General features: G+C 37.4%; 1 protein-coding gene across 2 annotated transcripts in view; it reads left to right on the forward strand.

The window, feature by feature from the left end:
* The first annotated feature begins 459 nt into the window (after nt 1–459).
* Nucleotides 460–23,872, forward strand: part of carmil3 (capping protein regulator and myosin 1 linker 3) — a 54,528-nt gene continuing 31,115 nt past the window's right edge. Inside the window, exons 1-12 of one of the 2 annotated variants that reach the window (XM_052549212.1) lie at nt 460–628; nt 3,824–3,918; nt 14,408–14,458; nt 14,561–14,620; nt 14,715–14,836; nt 15,304–15,413; nt 17,020–17,090; nt 17,188–17,261; nt 19,497–19,572; nt 20,299–20,387; nt 20,615–20,709; nt 21,833–21,919. In XM_052549212.1, the coding sequence (XP_052405172.1) occupies nt 571–628; nt 3,824–3,918; nt 14,408–14,458; nt 14,561–14,620; nt 14,715–14,836; nt 15,304–15,413; nt 17,020–17,090; nt 17,188–17,261; nt 19,497–19,572; nt 20,299–20,387; nt 20,615–20,709; nt 21,833–21,919 (988 nt within the window). In that variant the 5' untranslated portion in view covers nt 460–570. The remainder of the gene's footprint in view (nt 629–3,823; nt 3,919–14,407; nt 14,459–14,560; nt 14,621–14,714; nt 14,837–15,303; nt 15,414–17,019; nt 17,091–17,187; nt 17,262–19,496; nt 19,573–20,298; nt 20,388–20,614; nt 20,710–21,832; nt 21,920–23,872) is intronic. The other variant, XM_052549213.1, reaches the window with a different exon arrangement.

Raw genomic sequence — 23,872 nt, forward strand, 5'->3', positions numbered from 1 at the left:
TTAAACATTTGTATTGAATTGCAATTTAATACATTTCAATTGTATTATGTTTAAATGTAATATGACAAACATAAAATTATAATCATTCAATCACTTAACGTACTTTAGCACTTTAGCACTTAAGCTTACCTCTTTAAAGCATGACAAAATATTATTAAAACATGGTGATTTATATTGTACTTTAAAAGTAAAACTTTTAATTTGACATTATTACAAAGTGCACTGTGTCAAAGAGTGTCAATAACAGTCTTTAAGTAGCCTACACTTAAGTTGCTTTTTATTTCATATATTCATCATCATTCACGTCTATATATTTGGTCAAAAGATGAAAGGACTTCAGTCATGTTCCCATCCAGGCACAGACCTTGCCTGTACATTATTAAATTATTACTTTACATACAGTATATACACGCACACTTGTGTGTGAACTCTCTCATGCCCTCCTCCTCCTCCTCTCGCTGGCTCTCTTCTCTTCAGTATGATATGTTTATAGGCATTGGCTGAGTGAGAGCGTGCATTATAGCTGCTCCTGCTTGATAAGGAAAGGAAGAGGAGAGGGCGCTGGACGTCATGGCATCCAAAGACACCGTCGCGACTGCTTTTCTCCCCGTGAGTCGGGAAATGACAGGTGATTAAATCCAATCGCTCTTTTTCTTCTTCCTATCCGACATTCGACACGCGCACCGTGGGATTTGTTAAGCGCGTCCCCGCTCGCGCCCGGTGCTTTGTGTTTTAGTGGTTTGAAATCTTCACAGCCTTGAATGTTTGATAAGGCGGCAGATTTGTGAAGATGTAATGATTTCTCATACAGATTGCATGTGATTAACGGTAGAATCATTCATTTAGCGGGTGAGCATGTGTGCATATCGTCGCTTTAATGACGGTCACTTCGTGTCCATCTTCAAAAGGCTAAATTTGTGCAAATCGATCAGTTGGATTTTTGTATGTGTGTGTGTCTGTTGCGTTCGCCTGCAGTGTGTAGGTAGTTGTGTGTGCCCGAGCGCACATATAATGCTGTTCTCTCTTTGATGTGTCTCAGATATGAGTTAGCCTACTTTCAGTTCTTTACACATTTGTGTATAGCTGCTGACGCAAGTTCACGGAGAAGCTGATACACTTCAGTCACATCCATCATGTGTGTCTTCAGGGCTGATGGAACACACTCATCATAGAGGTCGTCATCTTTGCGCACGGTGATGCGTCCTCACACTTACTGACACATACAATGACACACGGAACACACACTAGCAGTTTGTCATTTGGAGCGCTCTCACTGTTAATTACCTTCACACATTATTATCTTCCTTCGGTTATTAATCACTATTACTAACCCAGTATTTACTGTCCTGCTCCCAGGCGTTTGCGCTCTCTATTTCAATTTATTGCACTGGGGGAAAGCACAAAACAAGTCATAAGAGTCACTTTTTCAAAACTGAGATTTATTCATCATCTGAAAGCTGAATAAATAAGCTTTCCATTGATGTATGGTTTGTTAGGAAAGGACAATATTTGAATATCTGGAATCCGAGGGTTTAAAGTATATAATATCTTCATGGAACATTATATTTACAAATTATCCTAATGATTTTTGGCATAAAAGAAAAATCGATAATTTATTTATTGTTGTTGGCTATTGCTACAAATATGCTCGTGCAATTTATGACTGGTTTTGTGGTCCAGAATCACAACTATAGACATATATAGTATGAGACAACACATTATCTTACCATAAAGCGTTTTTATTGTCTTATAATTTACAGTGATATTGAGTATTTAACATGGCAATACATATACTTTTATGGTAATGTCAGGGTTGTCACTTTAATTTACAGGGCACAGGACCAAATTATTGGGACCAGTAAGCTAGGTGACCTTAATATGCCCCATTGCTTTGGGCCCGGGACAGTGTTCCCATTTGTCTTTCCCTGACGATGGCTCTGGGTAAAATATTTTGGGTAAAATATTCTGGGTTAGATAAGTTTATAGCTTTTATAAGTATAATGAACTTAGAATTTATGGGGAAAGTGCAATTCCCATTATTATTTGTGTGAAATTGTTTTAATGTATATATATATATATATATATATATATATATATATATATATATATATATATATATATATATATATATATATAAAATCTGGTATTAATTAGGCTATGCACATTACATTGGAGTGTTTAAGTTATTTAGTTCATGTCAATTGCATTATTCTGCCATTTGCGGTGCTTGTGATGATGTTGGTGTGGGTGACACTGTTCATTCTATTACTGGTCACTTGAGATGCGAATTTTGATGAATTGTGAGTCATCATGTGGCCTTCCATTGTACCATCTGTATCATTATCAGCACTTTTGCAGTAATCTACAGATTCTAATAGCTCAGATACGATGGTGTATTAATATTATTTTTCTTTTGGAAAAGCTGAAAAGTCAAAAATGGTGAACAGTCCCGACTTAAAACCTAAACTTTCTCATACACACTGTAGAGTAAATTCAAATCAATTATGCCGCTTTAGACAATAAACATATCAATAGCAATACGCCTGAATTCATGCTATCTAAATTTTAACCGAATATCTTTGATGTTTTAAAAGGATAAAATTACTAATAAAATAAAACAATAAACTGGGGAAAATGCAGAATCAGTCATCATTTAAATAAACCCACCTCAACACCAAGCTTAATTCATGGCTACCTGCTAAATAAATATATAAATGCATGTAGATTACTGAGCTCCAGCTGCGATTATTGGATTATGTGAGAAGGAAGAGACAATAGAGTCATGTGAGAAACATGAAACTGTATTTAGTGTAGGACAAATATACATTTAAGTTATTACATGATAAATATTTGACCGGTCAGTATCTAGCATTTCAGAATGGCATGTAATCAGTTAAAGTTAACAGTGCAGAGTAAAATAAAAAAGGAACAATAAGCACATAAAAAAAAATGAAACATTAAAATGGTAACATTAATTGAAGATGAAAAATAAGACTAGATATAAAAATAATAGTTAGCAAAGGTTTAGTAATGGGGGAATAGTGGGCAAGACAGATCACCTACCACAATATGAAGGACAGTGATTGAATACGTTCTGTGCTGCTAGAAAACATCAGCCTTTTAGATTCCCCTATTAAAAAGGGAGCAAAATCACAAATATGTGATCTCTCTCTCCATCTTTCTCTCAGTCACCACTTCTTCCATCTGATCTAAATCCCACTCCATCACTTATTCCATTTGTTCCATTTTCTTTTGCTCTTTCTCTTTCTTTTTACATATCCCTACCCCATTTATTTATCCCCCTGTTTCTTGCTGTAATGGAAACATGTGGTCTAGTTTGGCCCTTTGCTGTTCTTAGTCTGTCAGAAAGCCTAGGATCCCGTGATTGGGTCTTACACAGATTAAAGTTGATTGCGACTGCATTAACTGTTTGTCTTGCTCTGATCCTTCTCTCCCTCTCTCTCTTTCCTCTGTTATTTCTTCTTCTGCTCGCTCTGGCTTTCTATTCCTTCTCTGAGTCTTTCCTCTTGGTAAAAGTGTAAAATGCATATTCCAGGAATTAGATCACAGGTGTCATATACAGTATGTGCGAAGCCAGATGAAAAGTATGACTTTTCTCATTTATTTTCTGCTTTTCGCTTTTTTATTTTATTTGTGTTGCTATGTACAGTATGCATGCAGAAGGACCACCTACACAAGTGGACAAGGTGTAAAAATAAAGCATATAAAGCAGTCATTTTCTAACCCTGTGTGCAGTGAAAATATGTCTGAGATAGACAGAGGGCTTCTCCAGCCATTAATGCATCGCCTTTCTATTTTGCAGAGAGCATCAGACGAGTTATCGACAAGGCATCAATCAAGTTGGTGAGAGCTATCAAAGTAGAAAACAAGAGTGGCAAATCAGAAGATCGGATTCTGGTAAGGCACTGCGTTTAACTTCCATATTTAACTAGCCATATGTCCATAAAAGTACAGTTGACAAAAATTAAATGGTGTCGTCGTTTATCATCAGGTTGTTCAAAATTTTCTTTCAACATATTTGATTATGTATGTGTGATACATTTTTGGACATGTGTCATGTACATATATATCCATCATAAAATATATATGTTCTAAATATAAATAACAGCATGTATCCTCATATAGGTTTTATTAAGGTCTACATATAAACATTTATCAGGTATCATATATGGCAATATTTTTATTTGACATATAATTACAAAAGAGCCCTGAAGCTTTCGGGGCTCAAAAAAAAAAAGAAAGAAAAAATTGCCAAAGCACCATAAAAAATTTTCTTAACTTTTTCCAAAGTAAACAGACTGAAATGCAAGGCAGTTTAAGAAATTTAAAAAGTCCTTCACTGATGATGTTCACTTCTAGTTAGCTTTGACTAGATCATTGAGTCATTGTCTTGAATTCAAAAACTGAATTAATTTTATTCGTGAATGACTCATTCAGATCATTCAGCTCTTGACTGAAGCAGCCTTGTGTTCACTGCAAGCTGAAAGCTTCAGTCCCTGTTCTGAAACAGTGCTCCACTAAAGAAAGTCATCCAGGTTTGGAACAAACAAGAAGATGTGTTTTGAAATGGTCAAAATTTCATTTTCATTTTTTTTTGGAGTGAAGTAGTCCTTTAAAACCCATCAGCACTGGCTAAACATGTGCATCCACTCTGTGCCTTTATTTTGTGCTTCTATTATCCAGCAGCAACAAAAACAATGAGCCTGAGACTTTACCCTTTCCTCCTCTGTAATGGTGTGTGCAGTGTTTACTGCCTGCTGGTTGGGTTGTTTTTGCCAAGTCCATTTGGAGAATGGGCAGTGGAATCAATGATAAAAGCAATGTACGTGTGATTGTGCGCGCACACAAACAGAAATAGTTGGAGACTGGACCCCTGCTGAGCTGTGAGCATTACTGCGGCCATTGAGTCTTGTTGGGTCTGAGGGACCGACCGACTCTAGAAGGAGTGTGTGCGGGATATAGGATGGGGAGAGAAGAGGTGGCACACGAATGCCAGTGTGTGTGTTTGTGTGTGTGTGATAGTCACTTCAAGACCACTGAAAGCAGCTGGAGACTTGAAATGCCAGGGTTTGGAGCCACAAAAGCTAAATTAATCATCCAGATTGGTTTCAAACACACACACACATACAGAGTGAAGGAGGTGACTGAGGTGAGGAATCAAACTCATTTCCTGCTGAGTGTCAATGGACTGTCGTTGACACAAACCCTGAGAGATCTTCCTTTTCTACGCTTGATATAGAAACAATTGTGACTCAGATAAATTTCACAAATAATTACAAGGAATTGGAAACTAACAGTGAATTAATGGTAACATTTTCAAGTGGAATAACTGAAATAGTATTTTCCTGTAAAATGTATTCAGATTATCTTGTTTTATTTTGTTTTATTAAATACCCCCTGTGGTGAAAATCTCATTTTAACACTGTTTGTCTGGTGTTATTAATATGCTTCAAGACAAAATTGGTTAACACCACTGCTCAGCGAGTTCCCTTTAAAGCTGCAGTGTAGCAAAACAGTCTCTGAAACATGTGGTTTGAATCCAACCCTGTTTCTACTGTCGTCAACTGGGATGGGATTTTTCATATCATTAGCAAAGCATTTCTACCGAAGGTTGCCGATTTCAGAAGTTAACTCTCTTAGATGGCGAACAGGAACGTGGTTTGTGTTACATTAGTTACACAACGATATTAGTTACTGTTATGTGTCCGATGATGTAGAGAGCGATTTATAAAAAGCATTGCTATTCTGCTACATTGACTTGTATATGACGTATTCAACGGAATTTGTTTGTGGTTCAAAAATAACTGGCTACTTTAATCCATTATAGCCGCACTTGTCATTGTGTAGTGTTTATTGCTTCTATTAGCCAAGTGAGAGTGGAGCAGTTTTTCTGAGCTGGTGTGATTGAGTGGAGGCGGGGGCTAATTTGCATGTTCATGGTTGTGTGTATAATAAATGAGTTCAGGGTGTAGAGTTATATATTTAAACCGTTATAAGGCATGAAAAAATTATTTTCAGAGTTAAAATGTTTAAGTAAATCATTTTCATTTTCAAATATAAGTTTGAAGTGATTCAATTAGTGACTGCAGGGAGACTTTAAAAGAAAAAAATTAAAGGAAAGTTCACCCAAATGAAAGTTCAGCCAGTACTCAGCCACATATAATTTGGAATCTATGGAACACAGTAAGAAAAGTTTAGCAGAATGTTCTTGCAGCTCTTTTCCATTCATTAAAAGTGAATACTGTCTACAGTAAAAACAAATAAACTGAATTTTCATTTTGTGGTGAACTATTCCTTTAACCTCACACCCCCTGCCAATCTGCCTTTGTTTCTCTTCCTCTTTCTGACTCTGTCTATTTATATTTTCATCTTCTATCCCCTTCCCCCTCTCCACTGTGTCTTAGACGGCTCTTTTTTCATTCTCTGTCATTGTTCTGTTCTTCACATTATATGCTTTACTCAGGCTCGCTTCTCTGTTCTGTCAGATTGATGTCAAGTGTGTTTTTTCGGTAGTTTAATGTGCTTATGACTGTGGTGTGGATGGTAAGAAATTGTGCCCAAAGAGCAAAGCAAATTTAAATGTAGGTCCGACACTATGACAAGCGCTTGGGGGTACACACACACACACACACACCCAATGTAGAGATATTTGCTTGTGGTCTGTCACTCGCTGCTCCTTTACCCCAGGGGTTTTGTGTGTGTATGTGTATGTAGTAGAATGCCAACTGTACCAGCTTACAAAACACACCCTCATCTGCACATCCATCAATACACACACACATAAACACACACGCACATCTCTGGCCCCGATACAGCTGTATAGAGCACTCAGCAAGACATCAGCTCAAGCCTTTAGGCACGGACCTAAAAAAATCTCTCAAACACACTTTTTCGTACACATTCACTTGGAGATCACACAGTCTTGTGTGCGCACACACATACAGACTATATATTTTGTAGACCCACAGCAGAGAGTGATTGTGTGATGTTGGAAGAGGGGATGGGATAAGAGCTGGTCTTGGAGAACAAGAACACACCAGGGAGAGGATCACGAGAGGGGGCAATAGAGAGAGAGCTAGCGAGGGGGTGGGCGGCAGAGGAGATTGCTTGTTTTGAAGCCCCAAATGTCCCCTTTTCTTCCCCTTCAATTATTAATCTCGGTCTGTCGCTTCAGTTTTTCCTCTCCTGTGGAATAATAGGCCAATTAAAGGCTGTGATCGCCACAGTGAGTGATATGAAGTCTTCCTCAGATCCAGGCTGTCCGCACCACCACCCTGTCTGCTGGAGCGTTCTCATGGGGAACGGTTCCTAGCTGCGATGACTGGCTTAGTGGCATGCTTAAATTCAGACGCAGTGATTTTATTTGGATATTTCTCTCAAGATTTTGTTGTTTTGAAATATATGTGACTATTTTGGGGCAGTTGACAGCACTGGTGGTGCAATAAATCTAAAACTACTTATATTCATTCTTATACAATTCCGTTTTTAATTTTAGTTATAGAATTTCTATCATTATTATGGGTGCAGTTTTATGACCTAATTTTAATTATATTTGATGGAATTTACTTACTCTAATCCATTTACTTGACAAAGTGCATTTGTCACTCTGCAGGACCAATTGCAAAAAGTTTTTAAAATGGCATTTAAAAGGGTAAAACTATAAACTATGAAATAGTGAACAGTCACAGCACCTAGCCTAAATATTACAACATTTTAGTGCCTCGTTAAAATAATATTAATAATAAAGAAAATTATGATTTTGAGAATAAAGTTGTCATGTTTCAATAATCATGCCTTTAATGAAGAAAGTCACTATAAAATATTTTACAAAAATGCCCCTTTTATATTTTTTCCTTATGGGTTTAATGTCATAATGCTACTTTATTAACTTCAAAATATTACTACTTTAATCTTGTAGTATTATGACTTCACAGCTTTATGGCCTTTACTGTCTTTACGCTTTATGTTCTTTTTTTTTTTTAGTTTAAACATGGTATTGCAAACTGTTGTAAAATATAAATTTTTGACTAAAAAAATTAAATACATGTCATGATTTGTAAACTTACCTTTAACATACATGATCTTTATTAAATCAGCACTCTGGAATAAATACCAATTAAACTTCATTAACATTATATTTACAGAAATACACATACAGTACAGTGGAAGTCTATGGTGCAGCTGTTGTTTGTTGTCCCATATACCTCCACTATAACTGCATAAGTGTCAATATATTGTTTACAGCAAGTAGCTTAGCTTGTATTTTAACCCAGAATAATCCTTTAAAGTGCTGATAAATTCACATTAGATCTTTATATATAAAAACTAACAAGGATTATGGGTGTACCGCTCAGGGTAATGCGCTTTCTCTGGTCTAAGAAGTATCTTATAGTTGCACAACTGCTGCATTATGATAGTAGAGACAGGGTAAAGACGAGTAATGTGATACAAGGCGCTTAAGGAGAAGTCTGCGGTCCAAGGATAACCTGTGGAGATGTTGAGAGGCAGTGACTATGGGGGATTGCACTGCAGTCTGGATGGATGTGATGAGACAAGCCGATCCACTTCCGAAGAGGAAGAGAAATGGAATAAGATATACAGTATAAAGAGTATATGGTGTAAAAAGTATCACTTTTGGATGGTTTATCTGCAAGACAGAGTATGACCTAAAGCTGAGAGTATATTTCAAAATACCTAAAATGTATCTTTTAGCAGATAAATATTCTTGAGATATACAATAGTGTGATATTGAGTGGATTCCATTCAAAAGTGTGCATCATTGTGGCATACTCTGAAAGACAGCACTTGAATCAAGCACTCAGAATAGAGGGCAAAGGCCATTACTGTTACACAGGAACATTTGAATTAGAATTTTGAACGCTGCCTTGAAATTCAGGCTTAAATAGATCTTGTAAAAACCTCTGTGTCAATTTTGTCTTTAATACTTATTTATTTTTGTACTGCAGCAAATAAATGAATATATAATAACAAAATAAATTAATAAATATATCCAGCTAATGGAATCTGTTCCACCACCCCATGCTATGAGATGTTTTTGTAGTGGCTTGAAAGTATGCGGATGAATCTTAACCAGCATCAGTTTGATAAATATTAGAACCTGCTCGGATAAGAAACATGGGAGGAACAAAATTCAGTGGCAAGCAATTCAATGCCAAAATCTGTTCCCCCACCCCATGTGGAGATATGTTGATATAGTGGCTCAGAAGTGGTTGATTTTATTTTATATGAGGATGAATCCTGACCAGTATCAGTTTTATTAAATATTAGAGCCTCCTTTTACAAGAAACATATAGGAAATAATGAAATCTGATGATGAAAAATTAATTTAGACTCAATTCAAGTTTATCTGTATAGCGCTTTTTACGATACAAATCATTGCAAAGCAACTTTACAGAAAATTAAGTTTCTACAATATTTAGTAGTAGCTTATAAGTGGTGACTGTCAGTTTATGCGCATATGACAGGAATTTTCTGAAAAATTAATACAAGACATAATCAACCAGACGATGAACACTATTAACAGCAATTAAAAGTGAAAGTGAAGTGAAGTGACATTCAGCCAAGTATGGTGACCCATACTCAGAATTTGTGCTCTGCATTTACCCCATCCGAAATGCACACACACAGAGCAGTGAACACACACACACTGTGAGCACACACCCAGAGCAGTGGGCAGCCATTTATGCTGCGGCGCCCGGGGAGCAGTTGGGGGTTCGATGCCTTGCTCAAGGGCACGCAAGTCATGGTATTGAAGGTGGAGAGAGAACTGTACATGCACTCCCCCCACCCACAATTCCATCCACAGAGCTTATTCAGTGATACTTTTTTAAACTTGACGTTGGTCACTATTCACTGCCATTATAAGTGCAAAACATTTTTTTTTTTTTAATTCTCCTTTTGTGTTCCAAAATAAGTATGTAAAGGTCAGGACACACACACCAAGCCGACGGTCAGCTGTTGGCCGATGGTGAGCAATGGTCGGGCTAGTTTGTTTGGTGTGCTCACTTTTCGGCTTTTGTCAGGCTTACGTCAGGCTTACGTCAGTGGCAGTTTGCCAGATTCAACATATTGAACTGGCGACATGGCTGTCGGGACCACATGCTTGAAGGTGAGCTCTGATTGGATGTTCAGTTTGGCGAACGAGTCAGTACCCGAGAATTAAAGTGAATCTGATGAAAACAAACACGTACTGTAAATGAAGGCGGTACAGACAATGTTACATGATCTTTCCCAATCATTCTAATACGTGAATGTTTTCATAACAAAATGAGCCACTTAAAATTATTAAAGTTATCAGCGTTACTGATATTCAAAATGCTAAGCAAGCACTGCTTTGTTTATATTTCGTAGATCTGCGTTTATCTCATATATCTTTGTTTCGGTTTCTCCTTTTGAATGACGAATAAATACTATTCATAGCTGCTGGTATAGAAAGTTAATTCCTCTCACGCATTCGCAGAACGCATGTGTTTGCTTTTAGCTGTATTCTGTGCGGTGTGTTCAAGCGGAGCTTCTTGGTCCAATGCTGCCGACTCGAGTCGACAACACCATCTGCTTTCGTCGCCACTAGTTTTTTGATGTTGGCTTACATTATAACAATTCCAGGGTGAATAAATAATAAATGAATGGGTGAACTTACTATTTAACTAAAAATGAGACAAAAATACTTATTAAGAACAGGCTTGCAATGCTGAAAACTACTTAAGTAACATACTTCCTCCAGTCTCAAGCTTTAGCTCCTCCTCTCTGTCTTTGTCCTTTTATCTTTCTTTTATTTCCTCTCTTGTTCTCTCACTCTGGGCTTTAGTTACAGAGCTGCTTTGATTCCAATACTTTTAATCATCAGTGAATCTGGAGCACATGGCATTTCAGCCCTGATACATCCTTCCTTGTATCCTTCTTTCTCACTCTTTATTCCTCTCATCTCTTCGCTTCTTAAGTACAGTTAAGACTCAGACCTGCTGCGGGAGTAGATCCATACTCTTCCTCTCACCTACAAAGGCTGACAGCTGAAATGGGTCCGTCTTAGGCAATGATACCTGCGTCCAAGCAAGTCGGTGTGATGTGTCTGAGAAGAGATGTACAGGGGCACGTTTGGAGCAATCTGCAGCTCTTTTAGAGTCTCCTGGGCACAGCGCTGACTTGTCCCCAACAGCCTTTGAATTATGGGTCGTGTTTGAAGTGTCAAGCCAGATTCCTGACATCGTATGATTAATATAAACCCTCTCCCTTCTGCACACACAAACCCCACCTCCCTCACACACACACACACATCCTCATATCTCTCATTCTTTGAAGTCGGTACTGAGAGGTGGTGGATGATTTATAGGGCAAGTGTTGTACCAGTCTGATCTCCTCAGGCTCGAATGGCCTATGAAAGCCACGGACTCCACATCTGCGATCGCTGGATGAAAGTGTTTTTTTCGCACCTTAACGAGTGGATGCGGTGATTGACTGTCTCAGTCAAACCGCCTGACCTCTGACACCCTACTCGGAGGACGAGTAGTTGCAGACAAATCCGACCTTGTTTGGGCCCGTCCTCCACAGTTTTCCCCGCAAAAATGCTTGCACAACAGGTCTCGGTTCCAATAATGAATACTAATGTTGATATCATTATATGGGTGTCGTATTCTGTCTGCATTCAACAGCAGGGTGAGTAATGCGCGTCGTAGCTTAACTGCTGCATTCATTACCATGCGATCAGCCGCGGTCCCCACCCATGCAATGTGTTAGGCAGTCTTTGATGTATTCCGATCCGTTCCTTAATTGGGGGTCCCCCCTCTTCCATCCATCCATGCAAACTCGGTCAAGTCCAGACACCCCAGTGGCCTTTTAATAATTAATGTGGCTGTTTATGTGCCGATCTTTTGTGTCTGCTTCCTTTGATAGTAAAGCCTTTGATGAGTAGACAACACTTTCTGGTTGCCAATCTGACTTTTCCTTCCTCTGTCTGTCTCTCTTGCATCATATCTCTCTCTTGTGGAGCGTATTTATATAACTAAGTTTTCCTGACCATTATAGAGTTTTGAGGTGGGGTACACTCTAAAAATGTCATCTTGCAATCAATGGTTGTGTCTCTGTTAACTCTGACAAAGCATCAAGAACTTCCTTTACACAAACCACCCAAACATCCAACCCAAGCCTCCATCAAAGCCTATAGGAATACCAGCCATCAAAGCCTATACAAAGTCTTTATTAAGGAGAAACCTGGGATCTCCATCTCTCTGTTTCTTCTTCTTGGTGGGGTGCCATTAGTAATACATTGGAGGGAGGACTTGAAGAATCGAAATCGACAGGGTGGAAACAGAATAGATGAGTGAAGGAGGATGAAGAAACCAGGGGGCCTAGGTTGTGGGGGCTGCACTGAATCAGAGGAAACAGGATTTTTTGAGTCGAATTGAAGCGAGGATTTGAGAATATACAAAGTAGATCAGACAAAGAACATCTCAAGATGAGTGGAAGAAAGTTGGAGAGGGAAAAAGGGCAGTAAGATGTAAACTGGTTGATGTTTAGATCCGTAGTTCTCAAACTTTTTGACTCAAAGGCCCCACTGTTTACTGAGCATTCAAATGACCCCTGTATAATATATCATTAATATAAATGATTTGTTATTGATTTAAATCATTTTAAGTCATCCTGCAGTCCCTGTGAGCATGGGCCTGCTTTGCTAAAGTCTACTGGTTTAGATCATGAGAAAGGGAGTGATTGGTGTGTGGGGTGTGACAAAGGCCTAAATGAAGTGTGCTAATGAAGAATTTAAATTATCAATGAGATTTCGAGGTTCCTCCAGACCTTTCCATGCTATTTCACACACACATTTACACTCACTCTCAAAATATAGTACAATCCTTCTTTTTATGTTTCTGTAATCCCCAGACATCACACAAATCCTTATTCCTTCCTCTCTGCGCCTACTCATCTGTCTGTAATGCAGATTGCCTCACTTCAGTACACATTTGAAATCCATAAACAACAGCACCCATAGAAGTGCCCATGTGTAAATGGTTTCTCTATAATTTTGTTATAGAACTGTAAGACTAGAACAACCTCAGACACTTTGATCTTCCGAGATACAGACAATACAACACAGTGTATTAAAATGCAGGCATCTGTTTCCACATCTCACTGAGAGAAGATGCAGGAAAGCATTTGTTCTTTTTCTTCCATTTTCTTCCATTCGCTCAGTTTACTCAGGATGGTCAATAGCAAAATATAATGTTTTCTTTTTAGAGCAACAGTGTTTAAATATGGTTCAGCCTCAACCTCTGATTATTGTAAAATTATTCTTAAAAAGTGTACTTAGTTAGTAACGTCTCAGGTTACGCATATAACCATGGTTCCCCGAAGGGAAGGAGACACTGTGTCGAAACGCTTGAAGTGCCACATGAGATGGCGTCCCATTCACGGACTGCAGGCAGAGCAGCCACTCGTGACCACTCCTCAACTGGTGAGGGTTGCGTCCGTCACTATCATACACGCGACAAAGAGCTCCCAGCACTAGGCCCTGAGTCAAGAACCAAGGTTTCTTCGACATGTCTAAGGCACCTCTGCGTGACCTTGTACATGCGAAGCGGGTTTCCCCTCGGGGAGAACCCCTTTGTTTTAAGCCACCCCTTTAGAGGTCTCATGTACAGCAGACATTGGTATCACATTGGACGCAGCTGCCATCAGACCCAGCAGTCTCTGAAACTGCTTGACAGTGAATGACTGGCTTTATTTCATTCTCATGACTGCCTTGAGGATCGACTCGATCCGAGCAGGGGACAGCTGAACCTGCATCGTACTTGCACAAGTGGTTCTCTGGTCGTTACTCATGGCTCCCAAGATACCAACCAGGGTACGGTAGTCAATTATTTCATCTTAAAATATTACAAATAATATAAAAGTTATTATTATGTTTACTTTATACAAATCAGTAAAACTTGAAAAGCAAAAATGTGTACAGTGACCTAAAATTGTCTTTTTATTTGTTTAAAAAATTATAAACTATCAATCAGATAGAAGGCATGTTTTCATCATGGTATATCTTTCATACCTTAAAAATGTGTGTTTCAAATATGATACGGTGGGTTTTATAGGATACAAATACACTTGTGCTGCATAATTCACATTTCAACAAACATGAGCCCATTTGTACTGTAATATTATCTTTATGAGTAGAGAGGTCAGAAGACAAAATGCTGTAATGTAAAGTTCCCCAGAAACTGCTTCATGACTTATATAATGTCTGCTGTCCATTAGATTCAGTTGAACAGGCTGTTCTCCAGAGAAACCTAAACCATAATTCCTTTGAACATTGTCTTGGACTTTTTACTTAATCTTACACTTTATTTATTGAGCTTTCATCCGCTCTTTTGTCTCTCAGGTCTTGGCAACATGGCGGCTGTACCTCATGGCCCCCAAGATACCAACCAAGGTACGGTAGGCAATTACGCACCACCTGTCTGCTCCGTCTCAAAGCACTGCAGTAATCTGGTTTAGCATGACTTATGTAGGAAGATGCTCATTTTCACCTCAGGTGGAACAAACGTTCAACTTCCTGGAGATTCGGGCAATGAACACCCACCCGGATAATCAAGTAGGAAAAGCGTTTCAGCTTTTGCGGTCAGATTTTCCTCTCACTTGTTCGCTCCATCGTTTTGCTTCTCTAAAGCATGTTCTTCCCTTCACAGGTTGTCATAGAAACAGACAAGTCCACATATTCCCTGAGGCTGCAGTCTAATGACCACCTGGATCAGCTGATTAGCCACATCAACTTTGCTCTCTCTCGGATCTTCAACAACTCCATCTACACGTAGGTGTCCCAAGAAACCCACAGGTTTACCGTGGTCCTGCATAGCCACATTTTGACAGAACCGCATAATGGTGACGTCTGAGGCAGAGACTAGCCCAGTTGTGGCCTATATTTGCTCACGCCATCCGAACAGAGACGCAAATCTAATTTCTGTGGCCTTTGCAAAGTATTTCGTAGTGATAATGTAGTTTTGTGGAGAATCCATAATGCTGCCTATAGGAGTCAGTATCTGTTAGAGCAGCAGGGGTGTAAGGTACTGCTGAGCAGTTAATTGAGAGATTTTCTCATATTCAGACTGGAGGAGATTAGTGCAATGCATAATAGTGCTCTTTTTCTGTCTCTGTGTTCAGCTCTCTCGCTCTCTTTCCCGTTTCAGCTCTTTGGCCAGGTGTTCACATGCTGGGTCAGAATAACTGAGATTCTGATGCATTGTGAATCCCCCTCTCCCCCTCCCTCTTCTTTTTTAGCCCCTCCATCTTTCACGCAGATGGAGATGTTACTGACGGAAATCGGAAATTTTCTCCCAGCTCTGAGAGTTCGGTGGAGACGCAAAGGGCATGTGGTGAGAGAAATAGAAGTACATATACCGTAGTTCATGCATCCACACAGTCTCATAAATATTTTTATTATACACCAGATATTAATCTTTCTAATCTCTTTTCTTCCACTGCCGTCATCTTACAGAATATTTTGAATGCATGCACTTCATTTATGCCATCAACTTTGGTGCGCTTTGCTGTTCATGCCAAATTATATAACAGTGTTTGTTTTGCTAGCTGCAGTGCTAGACGGTGAAGGACAGAATAAAAATACTGTGCCAAATGCATAAATTAAGAAAACAACAAAAAGAATAATACAAAAGATCAAGTAAGAATGATAAAAGTAAAAAATAAAATAAAATACAATTCATAATAGTAACCAGTGATAGTGAGTATAAGAAAGCCTATGCAAATTACTCAGTGCCCTTCATACGGTGACAGGGAGAGATGCAGTGTGCTAATGCACAGTAGTCCTTGTGTTGGACTTGTTTTATATGCTTGATGCAATAAGAGAACACTTTAAATCTCTTTTTGTTTTTGGAAGACAGCACATACTGTAAACACCCCCTACTTCCTGGCAGATATTATTAAAATAGATTGTCATATTGTCTGTGTAAATGGTGTAAAGGATCTGACTGTGGTCCACCTGTGTTATGCAATCAGTCTAATTACAAACATCTGTCTCTCTCCTAACTAGCTGATGATGTGAATCAGATGTGTTAAATAAAGAAGAAATACAAAATGTGACAAAAGCAGTGGGTCCTAAGGATTAGAATTTTTTACTGAAACAAGTTTTAAAGGAATAGTTCACACAAAAATGATAATTTGATGACAGTTTACTCACCCTAAGCCTATCCAAGATGTAGATGAGTTTGTTTCTTCACCGGAGCAGATTTGGAGAAATGTAGCACTTGCTCACGAATGGATCCTCTGCAGTGAATGGGTGCCGTCAGAGTTCAAACATCTGATAAAAACATTACAAAAACCCATATAATTGACACTGCTCCAGTTCATAAATTAAATTTAATAAACAAATCCACAGAAACACTCCGAAACACATTTTGATTTGAGAAGAGAACAGCGGATTAACTTTTTCCACTGGTGGATGTATAGATTATTGACTGGTATTTTTGCCAAAAGTTAAAAGGTCTGACTAACAGTTTTGTTTATTACAAACACTTTTCACTTCATAATATATTAATTGATGGACTGGATTTTTGTGTTGTTTTTTATAAGCTGTTTGGACTCTAATTCTAGCGGCACCCATTCACTGCAAAGCATACATTGGTGAGCAAGTGAAGAAATGCTTCATTTCTCCCAAATGGTTGAGATGAAGAAACAAACTCATTCACATCATTGACGGCTTGAGGGTGACTCAATTTTAAGCAATTTTTGGGAGACTATTCCTTTAAGATCCAATAGAAACTTTTTATTCTTTAATATTAAGAAAGAAATGTATTTACTGATTTTTTTAAAGAATCCAGAAATCAATGAAGAACCTATAATGTGACATTAAAAATATATTTATATGAGAGTTCTTGGCTTGAAGTACTCTAGCAATCATTGAAAAACCTTTATGTGCATGAGTGTAGGTAGGACAGTTTTTCATTGATAGGCACATTATTTCTCTTTTTCCCATTTCAGGGGGCTTTTCTGAGACATATGCAGCTCTGTGCGATTACAATGGCATTACCTGTAAAGAGGAAGTGCAGTGGGTAAGCGCTTCCTGTTGACCACAAAAATATCCTCTGCTTTTATTGCACTCTAAATATGTTTTCTTCCTTTTTGAGTCTATCTCTTTTGCCCTTTCAGGATGTGGATACCATCTATCATTCGCAGGATAACAGGGAGTTTAACTTGTTGGACTTCAGTCACCTGGAAAGCGGGTAGCCACACGTTTACATCCCATCTTAATATTCATGTTCTGTATTTGCAACCTCTAATTGCTAGCCATCACTTCCGTTGCTATCTCTATTCCCAAAAGATTGGTGGTTTAAAATCTTCTTTATTTTGGAAGGAATAATCTAATGATAAGTCTTTGCTTCATTAATTGCTTCGTATTGACAGGGATTTCAATGTAACTGACACTGGCAATCTGACGTCAGCCACTGCTTTGAATGTGTGCTGAATTGCCACAGTAATAATATATTGTGCCTCTTTCCTGTGGCGTCCCTGCTGACTTCCTGCCCGGTTTGAGTCATGCTGTGTCTTTTTACATCCGTCCAATGGGTGTCAGGTTCCTTAACTGATTCCAGATCAGATTCTGTATTTTCTGCTGATGTTGGTCTGTGTTTGAAGTCTGAAGGCTGGTTCTCGGCTCTCTTCCTGTTGAAACAAACACACACACACACACACACACACACACACACTGTGTATATATATGACCTGTGAAAATTGACGTTAACTCTGCATGCTCAGCTGCATGACCATGCCACCTTTAACACATAAAGAAGAAAATGCACTTAAAATTTATACTCTGACTCTGAGAAATGATACGGTTCACTGAGCACTTTGCTCAAGGGCAGTTCCGGTTATCTGCAGAAAAAGGCAGTCACATGATGAAACTCTAATGGGAGTGCGGCCACTTAAAGATCATTTTTGAATATTTAAAAAAGCTTTTGCTTGACAAGACAAAGTACTTGTCATTTCAGATATACAGTTTTGAGTGGTTTTACTGAGTCTCTTTCAGATGATCGGTGTAATTTAGCAAAGGCTTTGGAGTTTCATTATAGACCACATTTACATATATATATATATATATATATATATATATATATATATATATATATATATATATAGTGAAAAATAAATTATTTATCAATTATAAATTATATAATGAATGATTTATGAATTCTTTCAGATTGATTTACATATTATTTTGTGTATTCTGCAGTTCAAAGCACTTTTGTATGCTAATGAGGATTAATGATGTGATTAAAATACTGTTTACTAAATAATCCAATAAAATATAATATAATATAATATAATATAATATAATATAATATAATATAATATAATATAATATAATATAATATAATATAATATAATATAATATAATATAATATAATATAATATAATAAGCAGGTTCTTAGTTGTATCACCAACTACAATGTTCTGAAAAGCATTGTGTCCACATTAAACTGGCATGAACAGCTGGTAGTGGTTTGTTGCTGTTCCAAGATATTCTACCAGTTTGCAGCTTCCAGCAAATGACCATCTTGGATTAGTTAATGACCAGCTCAGAGTAGTCCAGCAACCATATTCCATATGCCATATTCAGTTGGATTTTCTACAGAAAATAATGTTCATGTAATTGTGGCAACTGGCATGATAAGGGAAGGGAAGAGTTTATTTGTATTGCCTTGTGAGTTGAAGATCAAGCATTTGAGAGAAAAAAGAACATTTTAGACATTAAATCAGTAAATCAGCAAACAGGCATTGATACTGCAGAGCAATCCAACTGCCGTTCTTTTGTTTCTCGCTATTTCACCAACAGGCACACTCAGACTACTATCTCGATGCTGCATCTGACTTGAGGATGTTATGTCATTGATTTATGACATAACATCCTCAAAGTTTGTTCCATTAGAACATCTAGAGGGGAAGAGATGAGCAGGTGTGGTAGAGAACCTCTCGTTTAGAAGAAGAGAACAGCTGAGTACACACTGCCTACAGTCTCACTACAGCGTCCAAACAGAGAAATGACAGAGCTGCAACTGAGAACACAGCCATCAGCCGTACTCAACAGGAGAAACCCTTTTGCATTTCTTTCCCTCGTCGTCTATTTCCACGTTTTCCATCTCAATGCAGTCTGGCTATAGGTAAAAAGGTTTTAGGCTCAGGGCCAACTTTAAAAGCTGTATCATAGACACATTGCAGTAATTCACTGACCTGGCATCAGTTTTCTCATTGATCCACACTGTCCCCTTCCCTTCCTCTCCTGGCTTTCCTCTCAGGGAGCATGTACTGCTGAATCTATCATTTTTCTTGAATAATAACATCTCTATTTTAGTCTTGAGGAGAGCTTGCATGTGGAAAGTGAGAACGTCTCTGGTTGTTGCATCACTCTCACTGAAACCATTTGTTTAGATTTTTCTCATCTGTGTCTATTTTTGTCGCAGGGACCTTGCGGTGATTGTGGCGGCCATGGCGTATAACTCATGGTTCACCAAACTTTATTGCAAAGACTTGCGCATTGTAAATATATTTTTATGACCTTCTCAATCTCCACTGTGTCAGAGTCCTGTTTTGTTTTTTCTTCTGTTTTTGTTTGTTTTGTGTACAAAATAGTATTGTGGTATTATCATATCATCAGTTATTATGTTATCATACCTTGGTATATGAATATGGCATTCATTCGATACACTACCATTCAAATGTTTGGAGTAAGTAAGATTAAAAAAAATAAAAAAAATAATGCTTTTATTCAGCAATGATGCATTAAATTACTCAAAACTGAGTGTAAAGTCATTTAGAAAGTACATTTAGAAAAAAATATTTGTATGACAGTTGTATGGCACAAAATATTGAACAGCAAAAACAGTTATTAATATATGGCACAAAATAATCAGCAATAACTGTAGCAAATCAGCATATTAGAATGATTCCTGAAGAATTGTGTGACACTGAAGACTGGAGTAATGGCAGGGGAAATGCAGTTTCACCATCACAGGAATTAATTACATGTTAAATGTATTAAAATATAAAACAGTTATTTCAAATTGTACTGTTTTTACTGTATTTTTGAACACATTAATTCAGCCTATTATAAACCTTCTGGTAGTGTACGTATATAAATAGATCTTCCTGCCTAAAATCTGTGTCCGTATGCATGAGATTACAGTCATTATGGTGGGTCTTCCTAAGAATTTAATTCTAACGCTTTTTTTCTTTCCCCCTTGTTTCTTTCTCACACACACACAGAGTTCAGAGGTCGTAGAACAGATTCTGCACACTGTCAGTAAATCCAGCAGTCTGGAGGAGCTCACGCTGGAAAATGTGGGCCTTAAAGCGTAAGTTATAAATCTCTCTATTGCGCTCTTCCTGTTATTCATCACTCATTTTACTCTCTTTTACATCTAAAAGTTAGTTTCTTGTTCTGTCACTGTCATTTTTCCCTTTATGTCATTCCCAGTCTTATTCCCCTGCCGCATCCTTGCCTCTGTATTTAATCTCTGTCCCAGAGTGCAGTACTTTGTATTGCGGTTTCGTTTCTACTCACTCTCTTTCTGTCATTTAGAGATTTCCCACAGAAAATGGCCACTGCCCTGTCAGAAAACCCGGCATCAGTCATACACTCCATTAACTTGGCCCACAATACACTGGACAACCAAGGTACATGCATCAAAGTCTCTGTATTTCTGCTATACCCCCCTCTCCCCTCTAGTCTGTCTGTTTACCTGCCTTTGTCTGTTTTTACACTCTCTGTATCAGCATGTGCATCTGCTATTTCTGTCTCTGAGTGTTTTTTTTTTTTTTTTGTCCGTCTTGTCTCTGCTTTGCTGACTTACTGTGATGTATCTGTTGTTGATTTGGAAATAGATTCTTTGAGATGTGCTTGTGCTCTGCTTTTTCTAATGTGTGTGTTTTTGTGTAGTTTTGATTGTACTGTACAGCAAAAGTAAAGTCCCCGATATGCTTCAAACAGAGTTCGTTTTCGCTCTAAGTTTGGGGGCAAAAAGAAGTTTGAAAAGGCTGAGCGACGGTATACTGTTTTCGCTGCCGGTGGCAGGGTGTAGATTACTGTAAACGTGACACGCGTCTGCCCTAAACACAACAACATTGAAATGATGCAACATTGGTCAGAATATTATAGACAAAAGAAGAATGATTAGAAGCAGTTCAGAGTCAAGTATCATGTTTGCAATACAAAAGAACAAAGGTTTATTATTGTATGTTTGTTTGGCATTTCATTTATTGCATTCCCTTTAAATTCAGTTATTGAAAGAACAAGAGCAGCAGCAGTATGGTGTAACATTTATTTGAAACACGTTTGGTACCTGCTACCTTATATTTTAACTCTTTTTCATGGCTTTGGAAATCTTGTCTCGGATGTTTGTCTGCGTCGATTTTTGCATAACTCTGGGTCGTCGACCCCAAGCTTCATTGCAATTTCTTTCTAAGAATTAAATGCTTTCTCTGAATTTTTTAAGTATATAAATCATACTTCCCCTTTTATGTAGCCTAGCTTCAGTATAAATAGTATTTCTTGTCAATAGCTTGTGGTGTCACTAACTACAAGTTCAAAGCAGCTTCCCCAAAAAGGATATGTCCTCTATATGCATCAGTGTCAGATTTTCAGACTGCTATCATGCCTGACACATGTCACTGTTGATCACATCACAAGTGTGCATGTGTGAACGTAACTGCAACAATGTCAGTGTTTGCCTGAAGGTTAGTGGTGTGTAAATTGGTCTGTGACTGATCTAATGTTTGTGAAATGTATATTTCCTCACAGGGGTGTCTAACCTTATCCAGCAGGTGTGTCGGCTCAGTAAAGGCTTGCGTCTACTGAACCTCTCCAAGACGTCGCTCTCTTCTAAGGGTGTGTGCAGAAGCTATGTGTCCCTAGATGTTTAGCGCCATCTGCTGGTTAAGTCTATAACAACTATCCCACAATTACCATTCACCAGACTAGAGGTCTGTACAAGCATTAAATAAAGAAATAGATCATGTCTCCAATTAGCCCTTGCTGGTAGATACCATAACTACACTAACTTTCTAAAAAAGCTAAAATTTAAATTATGATTTTTAAATATACATATATGTGTGTGTATATTTTTTTGTAGGCATAATTAACCAAATAATATATTTATTTCATATGTCTGTGTGTATACACATAAAATTATTCAAAAGTATAATTATATAAGTAACTTATATGATTATGTTACAATATAATTATATAATGTTCTAGCAATATTTACATTTTAAATATTTAATTATATACAGTGGGTACGGAAAGTATTCAGACCCCCTTAAATTTTTCACTCTTTGTTATATTGCAGCCATTTGCTAAAATCATTTGTTCATTTTTTTCCTCATTACTGTACACACAGCACCCCATATTGACAGAAAAAAACAGAATTGTAGTCATTTTTGCACATTTATTGATGAAAAAATGTCAACAATTCTGTGTTTTATCGTGAATATGAGGTCCTGTGTGTACAGTAATGAGGAAAAAAATGAACTTAAATGATTTTAGCAAATGCCTACAATATAACAAGGAGTGAAAAATTTAAGGGGGTCTGAATATTTTCTGTACCCACTGTATAATATGAACAATAATATTTGTAGTTACAATTAAACAAATCTTGACTATAAATGTATATGTAATATTTAACAAATTTTAATATTTATACATTTTATATAAAATAATAAAATAGCATATGTGTGTGTGTACAGTTGTGCTCAAAATTATTTATTTTATTAAAAAAAATTATATATATATATATATATATATATATATATATATATATATATATTATTTTTTTATTTTTTTATTTATTATTATTATTTTTTATTAGGGCTGTGGAAATATGTCTGCATTGTTTATCCAATTGATCTTTCATAAAAAAAATTATTATAAAAATAAAAAATAATAAAAAATTGAAAGTAAAAAAAAAGTAGGGGGCATCACATTAGGAAATAAATATTTTTCTCTAGGACACAATGGCCACAATTATTGGTACCCCTAGAAATCATTATGATTAAAGTATATTATATTATAGTATATTCCCATGCATATTTGCATTTTTTTTATTATTATTATTATTATTATTTTAACACCAGGGTGACTATGAAAAGGAAATTGTCCAGCCTTGGCTTCCTGTTTCACAGGATTATACATTTCAGGAAGTCAAAGGCCAAACTCCCTTAATCATTTATCATAAGGTGTAAAATCAAAGAATATATTTCTGATGTGCGACAAAAGATTGCTAAACTTCACAAATTTAGAAAGTGGCTGTAAGAAAAGAGCTGAACATTTTTAAGAGCTTTAAAATCCCCATTTCCACCATCAGGACAGTACCTAAGGGGTTCCAGTCAACTAAAGATATTAGAAATCTGTCTGGAAGATGGTGTGTGTGTTTATCGTCCTAATGCACCATGAGGAGGACAGTCTGAGTGGCCAAAGACTCTCCAAGGATCACAGCTGGAGAACTGCAGACATTAGTTGAGTTTTGGGGTCAGAAAGCCTAAAACAAAACAAGACAAATATCAAACAATCCCATGTTGTGAGGGTTTCAAGAAAAATTCTCTTCACTCATCCTAAAACAAACCACAGCCTATTCAGTTGTCAGACACGACTGGAACTTCAAATGGGACTGGCTTCTATGGTCAGATGAAACTAAAAAAGGAGCTTTTTAGCGGCAAATACTCAAGATGGGTTTGGTGCACACAGGGATAAAAAAAGTACCCCATGTGTAGAATGAAATACACTGCAGTGTCTTTAATGTTGTGGGCATGTTTTTCTGCTGAAGGTCCTGGAAATAGACATAGT

The sequence above is a fragment of the Carassius gibelio genome, chromosome B2, assembly GCF_023724105.1.
Source record: "Carassius gibelio isolate Cgi1373 ecotype wild population from Czech Republic chromosome B2, carGib1.2-hapl.c, whole genome shotgun sequence".
NCBI classification, from domain to species: domain Eukaryota; kingdom Metazoa; phylum Chordata; class Actinopteri; order Cypriniformes; family Cyprinidae; genus Carassius; species Carassius gibelio.